At 42.7% G+C, this 12,500-nt stretch overlaps 1 protein-coding gene across 1 annotated transcript in view; it reads right to left on the reverse strand.

Moving 5' to 3' along the window:
• CRB2 (crumbs cell polarity complex component 2) overlaps positions 1 to 12,500 on the reverse strand; it is a 104,594-nt gene that overhangs the window by 67,412 nt on the left and 24,682 nt on the right. The window contains exons 4-6 of the mRNA XM_040325086.1: positions 9,202 to 9,397; positions 7,721 to 7,860; positions 4,866 to 5,042 (exon numbers count right to left, since the gene is read on the reverse strand). Of these exons, the coding sequence (XP_040181020.1) occupies positions 4,866 to 5,042; positions 7,721 to 7,860; positions 9,202 to 9,397 (513 nt within the window). The remainder of the gene's footprint in view (positions 1 to 4,865; positions 5,043 to 7,720; positions 7,861 to 9,201; positions 9,398 to 12,500) is intronic.

Consider the following 12,500-nt stretch of genomic DNA (forward strand, 5'->3'; position numbering starts at 1 on the left):
AACACAGCTAGCGAGGAGTCGTCTCTTTTCTTTATCTCCAAGCACTTGTCACAGACAAGGGTGGCGTGCCAGATCAGATGTTGCAGGCCAGCAAGCAAGAGCATGGAGATGGAGAAAAGAGCCGTCTATCAAAGCAGGGCCAGACTGAGCGCCCCTCCCTCCATGACTATCTGACAACGCAGCTAGCAAGGAGTCTGCTCCTTTCTTTATCTCCAAGCTCTTTCCACAGATAGGGTGGTGTTTCGGCTCAGATGTTGCAGGCCAGCAAGCAAGGGCAGGGAGATGGAGAAAAGAGCCGTCTATCAAAGCAGGGCCAGACTGAGCGCCCCTTCCTCCATGGCTATCAGATAACGCAGCTAGCAAGGAGATGAATGCTTTGACAGACAGGGATTTTCTCCATCACCTGGAAACATTTTAGCCGACATACCCAACTACTCCACTGCATTCCCTTGAGAAGAGGCTTTCCTCCAGCAAGTGCTTGGAGATGGAGAAAAGTGGCTCCTGTCAATGCAACCATCTCCTTGCTAGTTGCGTTCTCGGGTGGCTGTTGAGGGAGGGAGGAGTCCTGTTAGACCTCACTGCCAGCCTTAGACAGCACCTAGGAAGATGGGACAAAGTATACATCAGGAATTATGGGGCCCCTTACACAGCTTCAGGCATGGGCCCCCTGGAGCAGAGAACCGGAGGGGGGGGGGGTGCCGCCTCAAATTGAGAAGCGGGGGGGGTGCCGCTAATTGAGAAGGGAGGGAGTGCAACGAATTGAGAAGCCAGGGGGGGGGGGGGGGGGCGGTGCCGGGAATTGAGAAATTGAGAAGCGAGGGAGTGCTGAGGTCGGGGGGGCTTTATAAAAAAAAAGGGGGGGTAGCCATCTGGGGACCTCTGGGCCCTTTAGAAAAAAGATAAAAGAAAAAAAAAAGAAGTAAAAAAAAATATATAAAAATATATATTTTTTTTATATAAAAAAAGGGGGGGGGTTGTCATCAGGGGCCCTGGGGACCTCTGGGCCCTTTAATAAAAACAAAAAATAAAATAAAAAAATATAAAAAGAATTAAAGTAAAAGAAAAAAAAAGAAATAAAAAAAATATATATAATTTGGTTGTATAAAAAATAAAAAAGGGGGGGGGGGTTGTCATGCAGGGCCCTGGGGACCTCTGGGCCCTTTAGTAAAAAGTAAATAATAAAAAAAAAAAATTATAAAAAAAAGGGGGGGGTTGTCATCCGGGGCCCTGGGGACCTCTGGGCCCTTTAATAAAAATAAAAAAAATATATATATATATATATATATATATATATATAAAAAAAGGGGGTTGCCATCCGGGGCCCTGGGGACCTCTGGGTCCTTTAATAAAAACAAAAAAGACAATAAAAAAAATCAAAAAAAAATTATAGTAAAAAGATAAAAGAAAAAAAAAGAAAGAAAAAAAATATAATTTTTTTTTGTATTAAAAAAAAAGGGGGGGGGTTGTCATCCAGGGCCCTGGGGACCTCTGGGCCCTTTAGTAAAAAGATAAAAGAAAAAAAAAAGAAATAAATAAAAAAATATATAAAAATATATTTTTTTTTTATAAAAAATGTAATTAAAAAAAGGGAGGGTTGTAATCCAGGGCCCTGGGGACCTCTGGGCCATTTAGTAAAAAGATAAAAGAAATAAAAAGAAATAAAAAAATTATTAAAAAAAAGAAAAAAAAGGGGGGGTGGGGTTGTCATGTGGGGCCCTGGGGACCTCTGGGTCCTTTAATAAAAACAAAAAAGAAAAGAAAAAAATATAAAAAAAATTATAATAAAAAAAAAAAAAGGGGGGGGTTGCCATCTGGGGCCCTGGGGACCTCCGGGCCCCTTACCGGTGTACTGCCTGTACCCCCCTGATGGTGGCCCTGCATGTAGTAGCCTGTCCCCTGGGGAATGGAACACATCTATACAAATAAAAGTGAGACGTCTTCCACTTCCTTACCGGCCCATAGTAAAAAGACGTCTTCGGTGGGAAGTGAAATTTCCCGGGGGTTCCGGCTGCAGCAAAATGCCACAACCTCTGTACTTTTTTTTTTCAGCCGGCGATTCTCCAACCGCTATAAGTGATCAGAGCGGCTGATTAGCTGCTGGATCACTCTTAGAAGCCCACACTTCCTCCGCTGTGATCGGTGAGTCCGGAACCAGATCCGAAGCTTTGCACCGGCTGACCACAGAGATTAGCCGAGGAAAGATGGCCTCCGTTCATCTCTATGGTCTAGGAGGCTCGGAGCGGAGCGTCATGACGTCACTTCCAGTTCGATGGAAACAAAGCCATTTTTTTTTGTTCAAAGCTTCAGATCGATGTTGTGTTTGTGGATCTGATGCTTTCCATTGTGGAGGAGAAATGTGAGGCATTAGAGACCCCACATCCCTCCATAAAGAGGACCTGTCATCATTTATTATCATCATTCACATACAGCATAAGGGGCGGAGTTACACTTCAAATACCCAATCATGTGTAGGAGGCAACAAAAAAATGAACATTTGCCTGGACCTGGCTCGGGACATTAGATTGTAAGCTCCTCGGGGGGGGGGGGATTTGTGTATGTATAATATGTAACTTATCAGCGCTCCTCTGGGGTGGGGACTAATGTGAATGTATAATATGTAAATTATTAGCACTCCTCGGGGGCAGGGACCGATGTGAATGTATAATATGTAAATTGTCAGCGCTCTTTGGGGGCAGGAACTGATGTGAATGTAAATTATCGTCACTCCTTGGGGGCAGAGACTGATGTGAATGTATAATATGTACCTAATCAGCACTTCTCGGGGGCAGAGACCGATGTGAATGTATAATATGTACCTAATTAGCACTTCTCGGGGGCAGGGACCGATGTGAATGTATAATATGTGAATTATCAGCACTCCTCTGAGGCAGGGACTGATGTGAATTTATAATATGCACATTATCAGCATTCCTCTGGGGCAGGGACTGATGTAATATGTAAATATGTAAATTATCAGCGCTCTTTGGGGGCAGGGACCAATGTGAATGTGTAATATGTAAGTTATCAGCACTCCTCTGAGGCAGGGACTGATGTGAATGTATAATATGTAAATTATCAATACTCCTTGGGGCAGGGACCCTTGTGAATGTATAATATGTAAATAATCAGCACTCCTCGGGGGCAGGGACCAATGGGAATGTATAATATGTAAATTATCAGCACTCCTCGGGGGTGGGATCCGATGTGCATGTATAATATGTAAATAATCAGCGCTCCTCTGGGGCGGGGACCAATGTGAATGTATAATATGTCAATTATCAGCACTCCTCGGGGGCAGGGACCCTTGTGAATGTATAATATGTAAATTATCAGCGCTCCTCTGGGGGCAGGGACCGATGTGAATTTATAATATGTACATTATCAGCATTCCTCTGAGGCAGGGACTGATGTGAATGTATAATATGTAAATTATCAGCGCTCCTCTGGGGCGGGGACCAATGTGAATGAATAATATGTAAATTATCAGCGCTCCTCTGGGGCGGGGACCAATGTGAATGAATAATATGTAAATTATCAGCGCTCCTCTGGGGCGGGGACCGATGTGCATGTATAATATGTAAATTATCAGCGCTCCTCTGGGGGGGGGACCGATGTGCATGTATAATATGTAAATTATCAGCGCTCCTCTGGGGCGGGGACCGATGTGAATGTATAATATGTAAATTATCAATACTCCTTGGGGCAGGGACCCTTGTGAATGTATAATATGTAAATTATCAGCACTCCTCGGGGGCAGGGACTGATGTGAATGTATAATATGTAAGTTATCAGCACTCCTCGGGGGTAGGGACTGATGTGAATGTATAATATGTAAATTATCAATACTCATTGGTTCAGGTACCCTTGTGAATGTATAATATGTAAATTATCAGCACTCCTCGGGGGCAGGGACCGATGTGCATGTATAATATGTAAATTATCAGCACTCCTCGGGGGCAGGGACCGATGTGCATGTATAATATGTAAATTATCAACACTCCTCCGAGGCAGGGACCGGTCTGAATGTATTATATGTAAATGATCAGCGTTCCTCCAGGGCAGGGACCCTTGTGAATGTATGATATGTAAATTATCAGCACTCCTTGGGGGCGCGGGACTGATGTGAATGTATGATATGTAAATTATCAGCGCTCCTCAGGGGCAGGGACTGATGCCAATGTATAATATGTAAATTATCGGTGCTCCTTGGGAGCGGGGACGGATGTGAATGTATAATATGTAAATTATCAGCACTTCTCGGGGGGCAGGGACTGATGTGAATGTATAATATGTAAGTTATCAGCACTCCTCGGGGTAGGGACTGATGTGAATGTATAATATGTAAGTTATCAGCACTCCTCGGGGGTAGGGACTGATGTGAATGTATAATATGTAAATTATCAATACTCATTGGTTCAGGTACCCTTGTGAATGTATAATATGTAAATTATCAGCACTCCTCGGGGGCAGGGACCGATGTGCATGTATAATATGTAAATTATCAACACTCCTCCGAGGCAGGGACCGGTCTGAATGTATTATATGTAAATGATCAGCGTTCCTCCAGGGCAGGGACCCTTGTGAATGTATGATATGTAAATTATCAACACTCCGCCGAGGCAGGGACCGGTCTGAATGTATTATATGTAAATGATCAGCGCTCCTCCAGGGCAGGGACCCTTGTGAATGTATAATATGTAAATTATCAGCACTCCTTGGGGGCGGGGGACTGATGTGAATGTATGATATGTAAATTATCAGCACTCCTCTGGGGCGGGGACCGATGTGAATGTATAATATGTAAATTATCAGCACTATATAAATACCTGTAATAAATAATAAGGAAACAATCACCTGTTACTCACCCGTAAATCCCGGCTGACACCTACACACGTATCCCGCGGCATCGGCGTAACTGAATTCTGTGTTGAACTCTGCCATATAAAGGGTCTCATTCGATCGCTCAAGACAGAGGGCGCCATTCAGGCAGGGGCGTTCTGCGCATTCGTCAACATCGAGCTCACAGCTGTCCCCAGAATAGCCTTAAAAAAAAAAAGGGATCACATCTATTAGAAGACACCAGGCACAGAACACGGGAAACAATAGGAACCAATGAGAGCTGCAGAGCTGGAGGTGTGTCTATGTAAATCCAGGAAGTGAACAGGCAGCAGCTTCAGCTGCCCACAGTTAAAATGGCTGCAGCCAGACTCAGTTGAGGGAGATTTCTGCAGCATATTTGGCAAATACAAAATCACAAAAAAATTTTTTATTTGTTTTAGTAAAAAAAAAAAAAAAAAATAGAGAAAGTAAAGATAATACACCTTCCGATCTATTTACTAATGCTAGCAGCATGAGGGTTAAAAATAATCAACGTTGATTGGTAGAGTGAAGTTTCACTTTAAACGGGTCAAATTCTAAAATAAAAATATGTTATAAAAATATATACTTTTTGTTTACAGTAAAAACTATTTTTTTTCTATCACTGGTCAGAAGAAAAAAATAATAAAAAAGAACAAAAAAAATGTAATTAAATTAAAATAAACCTTTTTTCATTTGTTTTAGTAAAAAAAAAAAAAAAATAATAATAATAATAATAATAATAATAATAAAAAAGGTTTAAAACAAGTAAATATGATATCACCTTCCTATCCATTTAAAATTCTAAAATAAAATATGTTATAAAAATATATACTTTTTGTTTACAGTAAAAAAAAAAATTCTATCACCGGTCAAAAGAAAACAACAACAAAAAACTGAAAAGCAAAAAAGAAAAAAGAAAAAAAAATGTTTTCATTTGTTTTAGTAAAAGATAGAACAAAAAAAATAACAAAACTTTTTTCATTTTTTAACTAAAATAAATGAAAAAAAAAAAAGTTCCGTGTTTGTTTTGTAATTTTTAATTTTTTTGTTATTTTCTTTTCTATTTTTTTTTTTTTTTTTTTTACTAAAACAAATGAAAAAGGGACTGTTTATTTAGTGAGAATAGGAAAAATTTATTTTCTATGAAAACTTTACAAAATAACGTTTTTATTTTTTACTAAAACAACGTTTTTTTGTCATTTTCTTTTTATTTAATTTGTTATTTTCTAGGGCGTTAGAAAAAAAATGTATAATGTTTGGGGGTTCAGTAGATACGCCGACCTAACTCGGAATCTGCGCCGACCTATGTTTAAGTGTATTCTCAAACAGAGATACACTTAAACCTATGTAAGATACGACGGCTTGTGCCGTCCTATCTTAGGGTGCAATATTTAGGCTGGCCACTAGGTGGCGCTTCCATTGCGGTCGGCGTAGAATATATAAATCAGTAGATACGCCGATTCACGAACGTACGCCTGGCCGACGCAGTACAGATACGCCGTTTACGTAACGCTTTATCAGGCCTACAGTTATTCCAACAAATAGTTGGAATAGTAATGTTAAAGTATGGCCGCCGTTCCCGCTTCGAAATTCGATTTTTTTTTACGTCGTTTGCGTAAGTCGTCCGTGAATAGTGATTTACGTAATTTACGTCCACGTCGAAATCAATAGGTTTACTTAGCCGCAATGCACACTGGGAAATGTAGGCGGACGACGCATGCGTCGTTCCAAAAAAACGTCAATCACGTCAGGTCAAAGCATATTAACATAAAACACGCCCCCTCAGGGTATTTTGAATTAGGCGCGCTTGCACCCGCCGCATTTACGCTACGCCGCCGTAAGTTAGGAGGCAAGTACTTTGAGAATACAGGGCCAGATTCACGAAAAATTACAGCGGCGTAACGTATGTCCTTTATGTTACTCCGCCGCAAGTTTTCATCGTAAGTGCTTGATTCACAAAGCACTTGCGTGTAAACTTGTGGCGGCGTAGCGTAAAGCCGTCCGGCGCAAGCCCGCCTAATTCAAATGGGGTGGGGACCATTTAAAGTAGGCGCGTTCCCGCGCCGAACGTTCTGCGCATGCTCCGTTAGGAAATTTCTCACCGTGCTTTGCGCGAGTTACGTCCTTTCGAATTTCCGGACGTCTTACGCAAAAACAAAAAAAAATTGAAATTCGACGCGGGAACGACGGCCATACTTTAACATGGGCGGTCTATTGTTACACCACCTAAATAGCAGCCGTAACTTTGGGACGCGAAAAGCCGACTAGCGACGACGTAAGAGATTGCGACGAACGCGCGTATCTTCGTGGATCGCCGTAATCAGCTAATTTGCATACCTGACGCTTGAAAACGACGCAATCTCCACCCAGCGGCCGCCGGAAAATTACACCTATGATCCGAAGGCGTACGCCTGTCGGATCTTAGCCAAAAGCCGTCGTATCTTTTTTGTGAATTACAAATAAAGATGCGACGCGGCAAATTTTAAAGTACGCCGGAGTATCAGCAGATACTCCGGCGTACTTCTTCTGTGAATCTGGCCCATTATTTTTTTTTCATTTGTTTTAGTAAAAAATAAATAAAAATAGATTCATAGAAAATACCTTTTTCTCTTTTCTTTTTTACCTTTTCCTCACCAAATAAACAGGCCTATAATAGAAATGTAAAAATTGCTGGGTAACCCTCGAGGTGCCGCCATACAGGTGGGAGAGGTGAACTTTGAATGGTTGGTCAGAATCTGGGCAGAGGGTGACTTTATGGTTGGGGGGGGGGGGGGGAGGGGTCTCCGATTCTCTGTCTGGATGGGGGTCACCGATCTTCTTAATTAAAGACGCAGACAATGGGTGGAATGCAGACACTGACCTGTCCAGCAGACGCACGTGTAGCCCTTCACTCCCTCCACACAGGTGGCGTTATTCACACAGGGGTTGGAGGAACATTCCAGGATATCCACCTCACACGTTTCGCCTTCATATCCCGTCTCATCGCAGTTGCAGTGAAACCTAAAGATACAGGAGATACAATTGGGATTGCGCACAATTCTCGACCAATCAAAGGCTTAGGACCTCGGAGATCATTTCCGTAACTTTGCATGAATTCCCTCCCAACGTATATAGAGTAACAGTATCGATTTTTTTTAACCCCTTCATATCCGGGCACTTTCATCCCCTTCCCGCCCAGGCCAATTTTCAGCTTTTTAGCGCTGTCACACTTTGAATGACAATTACTCAGTGATGCAGCCAGGGCCGCCATCAGGGGGGGGGTACAGGCAGTACACCTGTAAGGGGCCCGGAGGTCCCCAGGGGCCCGGATGGCAACCCCCTTTAAAAAAAAAAAATACATTTTTTTTTTTATATAGGAGTCCGGAGGTCCCCAGGGGCCCGGAGGCCCATAGGTCCCCATATGGCAACTCCCCTTTTTTTTATTTATTTTTTATTAAAAAAATTATATATTTTTTTAAATATATTTTTATTTTATTTTTTATTAAAGGGCCAATTTTTTTTTTTAGAGGTCCGGAGGTCCCCAGGGGCCCAAAGGCCCCCAGGGCCCTGGATGGAACCCCCCCCTTTTTTTTATTAAATTTTTTATAAAAAAAAATATTTTTTTTCTAATATATTTTTATTTTATTTTTTATTAAAGGGACAATTTTTTTTAGGGGTACGGGGGGCCCGGAGATCCCCAGGGCCCCGGATGACAACCCCCCTTTTTTTTATATATATATATATATATATATATTTTATTAAAGGGCTCAGAGGTCCCCATGGCCCCATGTGGCAAACCCCCTTTTTTTATATATATTATACATTTTTCTTCATCTCTTCTTTTTTTTGTAAAGGGGCCCCCCCCATTCGCAGCAGCCCCCCCCCCCCGCTTCTCAATTTCAGGCGGCAGCACCCCCCCCCCCCCGGTTCTCTGCTTCAGAGGGCCCGTGCCTGAAGCTGTGTAAGGGGCCCCATAATTCCTGATGGCTGCCCTGGATGCAGCACTCTACACATATTTTTTTTGTGGTATTTAATCACCACTGAGGGCTTTAAAAAAAAACAAAAACAAAAGAAGACCAAAAATGTTGAAGAAAAACAAAACTTTTTTTTTTTAGCAAATAAGGCAACAAGTGAGCTTACCCCGACCACCCCGAATCCCCCCGGTGCCGCCTCGGACTTCGGGCTGAAGCCCCTGATCTTTTGGCCACCTAGCAACGCCCCTGCTGCCGGGCAGCCAACATTAAAGCAGGCATATTCTACTTCCAAGGCCATCTCCCGTAGTGGGGCTTGTGGTCCCATCGGTGGTACATGATGATACAAGAACGACAAAGACTTCTTATACAATATAAAACAATAGATCACCTGTTCAGAGCGTCCACACAAACTCCTCCATGGAGACACGGCTGGCTTTGACACTCATCAATGTCTTGTTGGCACACTTCACCGGCGTACCCTGCGGGGCATTCACATAGGAAGTACCCAACGTAATCCCGGCACGTGGCACCATTTTGACACGGATTTGACTGGCACTCGTCTATCTCTACATCACAGTTGACACCTGTGAAGGGAGAACGCGATGGAGATATTTTTCATCACTAAAAAACGTGCGATAGAAAGAGACATGTGAGCGCCATGACATCTGAGAAGGCTTTTCTGGCCCACGCACTGACTTGGTTGGAGAGCTTTTCGATTCCTTTATCACCAGAGTAAGGACGAGCCAAGGTTCGGCCCAAACCTGCAGAAAACTGTCCCGTGATAGCAGGACACTGGTCAAATCAGCTGCTGTCATGAACTTCCCAACCTAGGAGCCACACCTAACAAAAGGGCAGGCATAATGGTGACCAATTGCCAAATGTGGCCACATGGCCGCCATATTTAGTCATGACATTGACCATTGTTGACCCAAAATAGGGCCACATGGCCATTTTAGGTCAATAATCTTGTCCAAAAATGGCCAACGCTGGTGCCACCATTGACCTAATATGGTCAAATGGCTATTTTTGGTCAATGGCATTGCCCAAATAATGCCCATTTCTGGTGGTATCTTTGACCTAATACAGTCACATAGCTACATTTCGTAGATGACATTGACCACATATGGCCATGACTGGTGGCATCATTGACCCAATATGAACACATGGCCATTTTTGGTCAAAGGCATTGTCCAAAAATGGCCATTGCTGGTGGTATCTTTGACCTTATACAGTCACAGCTGCATTTCGTTGCTGACATTGACCAAATATGGCCATGACTGGTGGCCTCATTGACCTAATATGATCACATGGCCATTTTTGGTCAATAACCTTGATGCCACCTGACTGGTGGCATCATTGACCCAATATGAACACATGGCCATTTTTGGTCAAAGGCATTGTCCAAAAATGGCCAACGCTGGTGGCATCATTGACCTAATATGGTCACATGGCCATTTTTCGTCAATGGCATTGCCCAAAAAATGGGCACTTCTGGTGGTATATTTGACCTAATACAGTCACATAGCTACATTTTGTAGATGACATTGACCAAATATGGCCATGACTGGTGGCCTCATTGACCTAATATGATCACATGGCCATTTTTGGTCAATAACCTTGTCCAAATATAGCCAACGCTGTGGCCTCATGACCTAATATGGTCACATGGCCACCTATAATGATCACATGGCCATTTTTGGTCAATGACAATGCCCAAATAATGGTCATTGCTGGTGGCATCATTGACCTAATACAGTCACATAGCTACATTTCGTCTATGACATTGTCCAAAGATGGCCAATGCTGGTGGCATCATTGACCTAATATGGTCACATGGCCATTTTTCGTCAATGGCATTGCCCAGAAAATGGGCACTTCTGGTGGTATATTTGACCTAATACAGTCACATAGCTACATTTCGTAGTTGACATTGAACAAATCCATGACTGGTGGCATCATTGACCCGATATGGTTACATGGCCATTTTTGGTCAATGGCATTGCCCAAATTATGGCCATTGCTGGTGGTATCTTTTGACCTAATACAGTCACATAGCTACATTTCGTTGATGACATTGACTAAATATGGCAATGACTGGTGGCCTCATTGACCTAATATGATCACATGGCCATTTTTGGTCAATAACCTTGTCCAAATATGGCCAACGCTGGTGGCCTCATGACCTAATATGGTCACATGGCCACCTATTATGATCACATGGCCATTTTTGGTCAATTAAAATGCCCAAATAATGGTCATTGCTGGTGGCATCATTGACCTAATACAGTCACATAGCTACATTTCGTCTATGACATTGTCCAAAAATGGCCAAAGCTGGTGGCATCATTGACCTAATATGGTCACATGGCCATTTTTGGTCAATGGCATTGCCCAAAAAATGGTCACTTCTGGTGGTATATTGCCCAAAAAATGGTCACTTCTGGTGGTATATTTGACCTAATACAGTCACATAACTACATTTCGTAGTTGACATTGACCAAATCCATTGACCTAATATGGTTACATGGCCATTTTTGGTCAACGGCATTGCCCAAATTATGGCCATTGCTGGTGGTATCTTTTGCCCTAATACAGTCACATAGCTACATTTCATCGATGACATTGACTAAATATGGCCATGACTGGTGGCCTCATTGACCTAATGTGATCACATGACTATTTTTGATCAATGACATTGTCCAAACATGGCCATGACTGGTGGCCTCATTGACCTAATATAGCCACATGACCATACTTATGCATTTACATTGTACAACTGGTGACAGCATTGGCCCAAAAAAGCCGCATGTCCTATTTGGTCAATGGCTATATCCAAATATGGTTTTGGCTGGTGCCATCATTGACCCAATATGGCCATTTTCGGACAATAACATTGTCTAAATAGGTCCATATTAGGTCAATGATGGCACCAGCATCCCCGCCCCCTTGGTATATGTGGCTGTGGGGCGGAATTCTACAGTTGCAGCTGATTGGGCCTACGGCCTTCTATTGTGTGACAGCTTACCCCCAGGTTTGGGCCAAACTGAGCTCCATAGAAATCACGATTTCCATGCAATGTGCTGATGATGGCCAAAAAGCTCAACCACTTGCCTACTGGCCACATTCACCCCCTTCCTGCCCAGGACAAGTTATAGCTTTCAGCGCTGTCACACTTTGAATGACAATTACGCGGTCATGTAACACTCTACCCAAATGACATTTTTATCATTTATTTCACACAAAGCTTTCTGCTTTTGGTAATATTTAATTACCGCTGGGGTTTTTTTTTTTGCTAAACAAAAAAAGACCGAAAAAAAAAAAACACAAAATACAAATTTTTCATATTTTGTTATACAATTTTGCAAACAGGTAATTTTTCTCCTTCACTGATGGGCACTGATAAGGCGGCACTAATGGGCACTGACAGGTGGCACTGATGGGCACTGCTAGACGGCACGGCTAGGTGGCAGTGATGGGAACTGATAGGCAGCACTGATACGTGACAATAATAATGAGGAACTGATGGGCACTGATAGGTTGCACTGGTGGGTATTGATTAGCAGTACTGATGGACACTGATAGATGGCACTGATGGGCACTGGTTAGCAGTACTGATAGGAACTGATAGCACTGGTGGGCATTGATTAGCAGTACTAATGGGAACTGATGACACTGATTAGCAGTACT

Source organism: Rana temporaria, chromosome 9 (assembly GCF_905171775.1).
Source record: "Rana temporaria chromosome 9, aRanTem1.1, whole genome shotgun sequence".
Classification (NCBI taxonomy): Eukaryota; Metazoa; Chordata; class Amphibia; order Anura; family Ranidae; genus Rana; species Rana temporaria.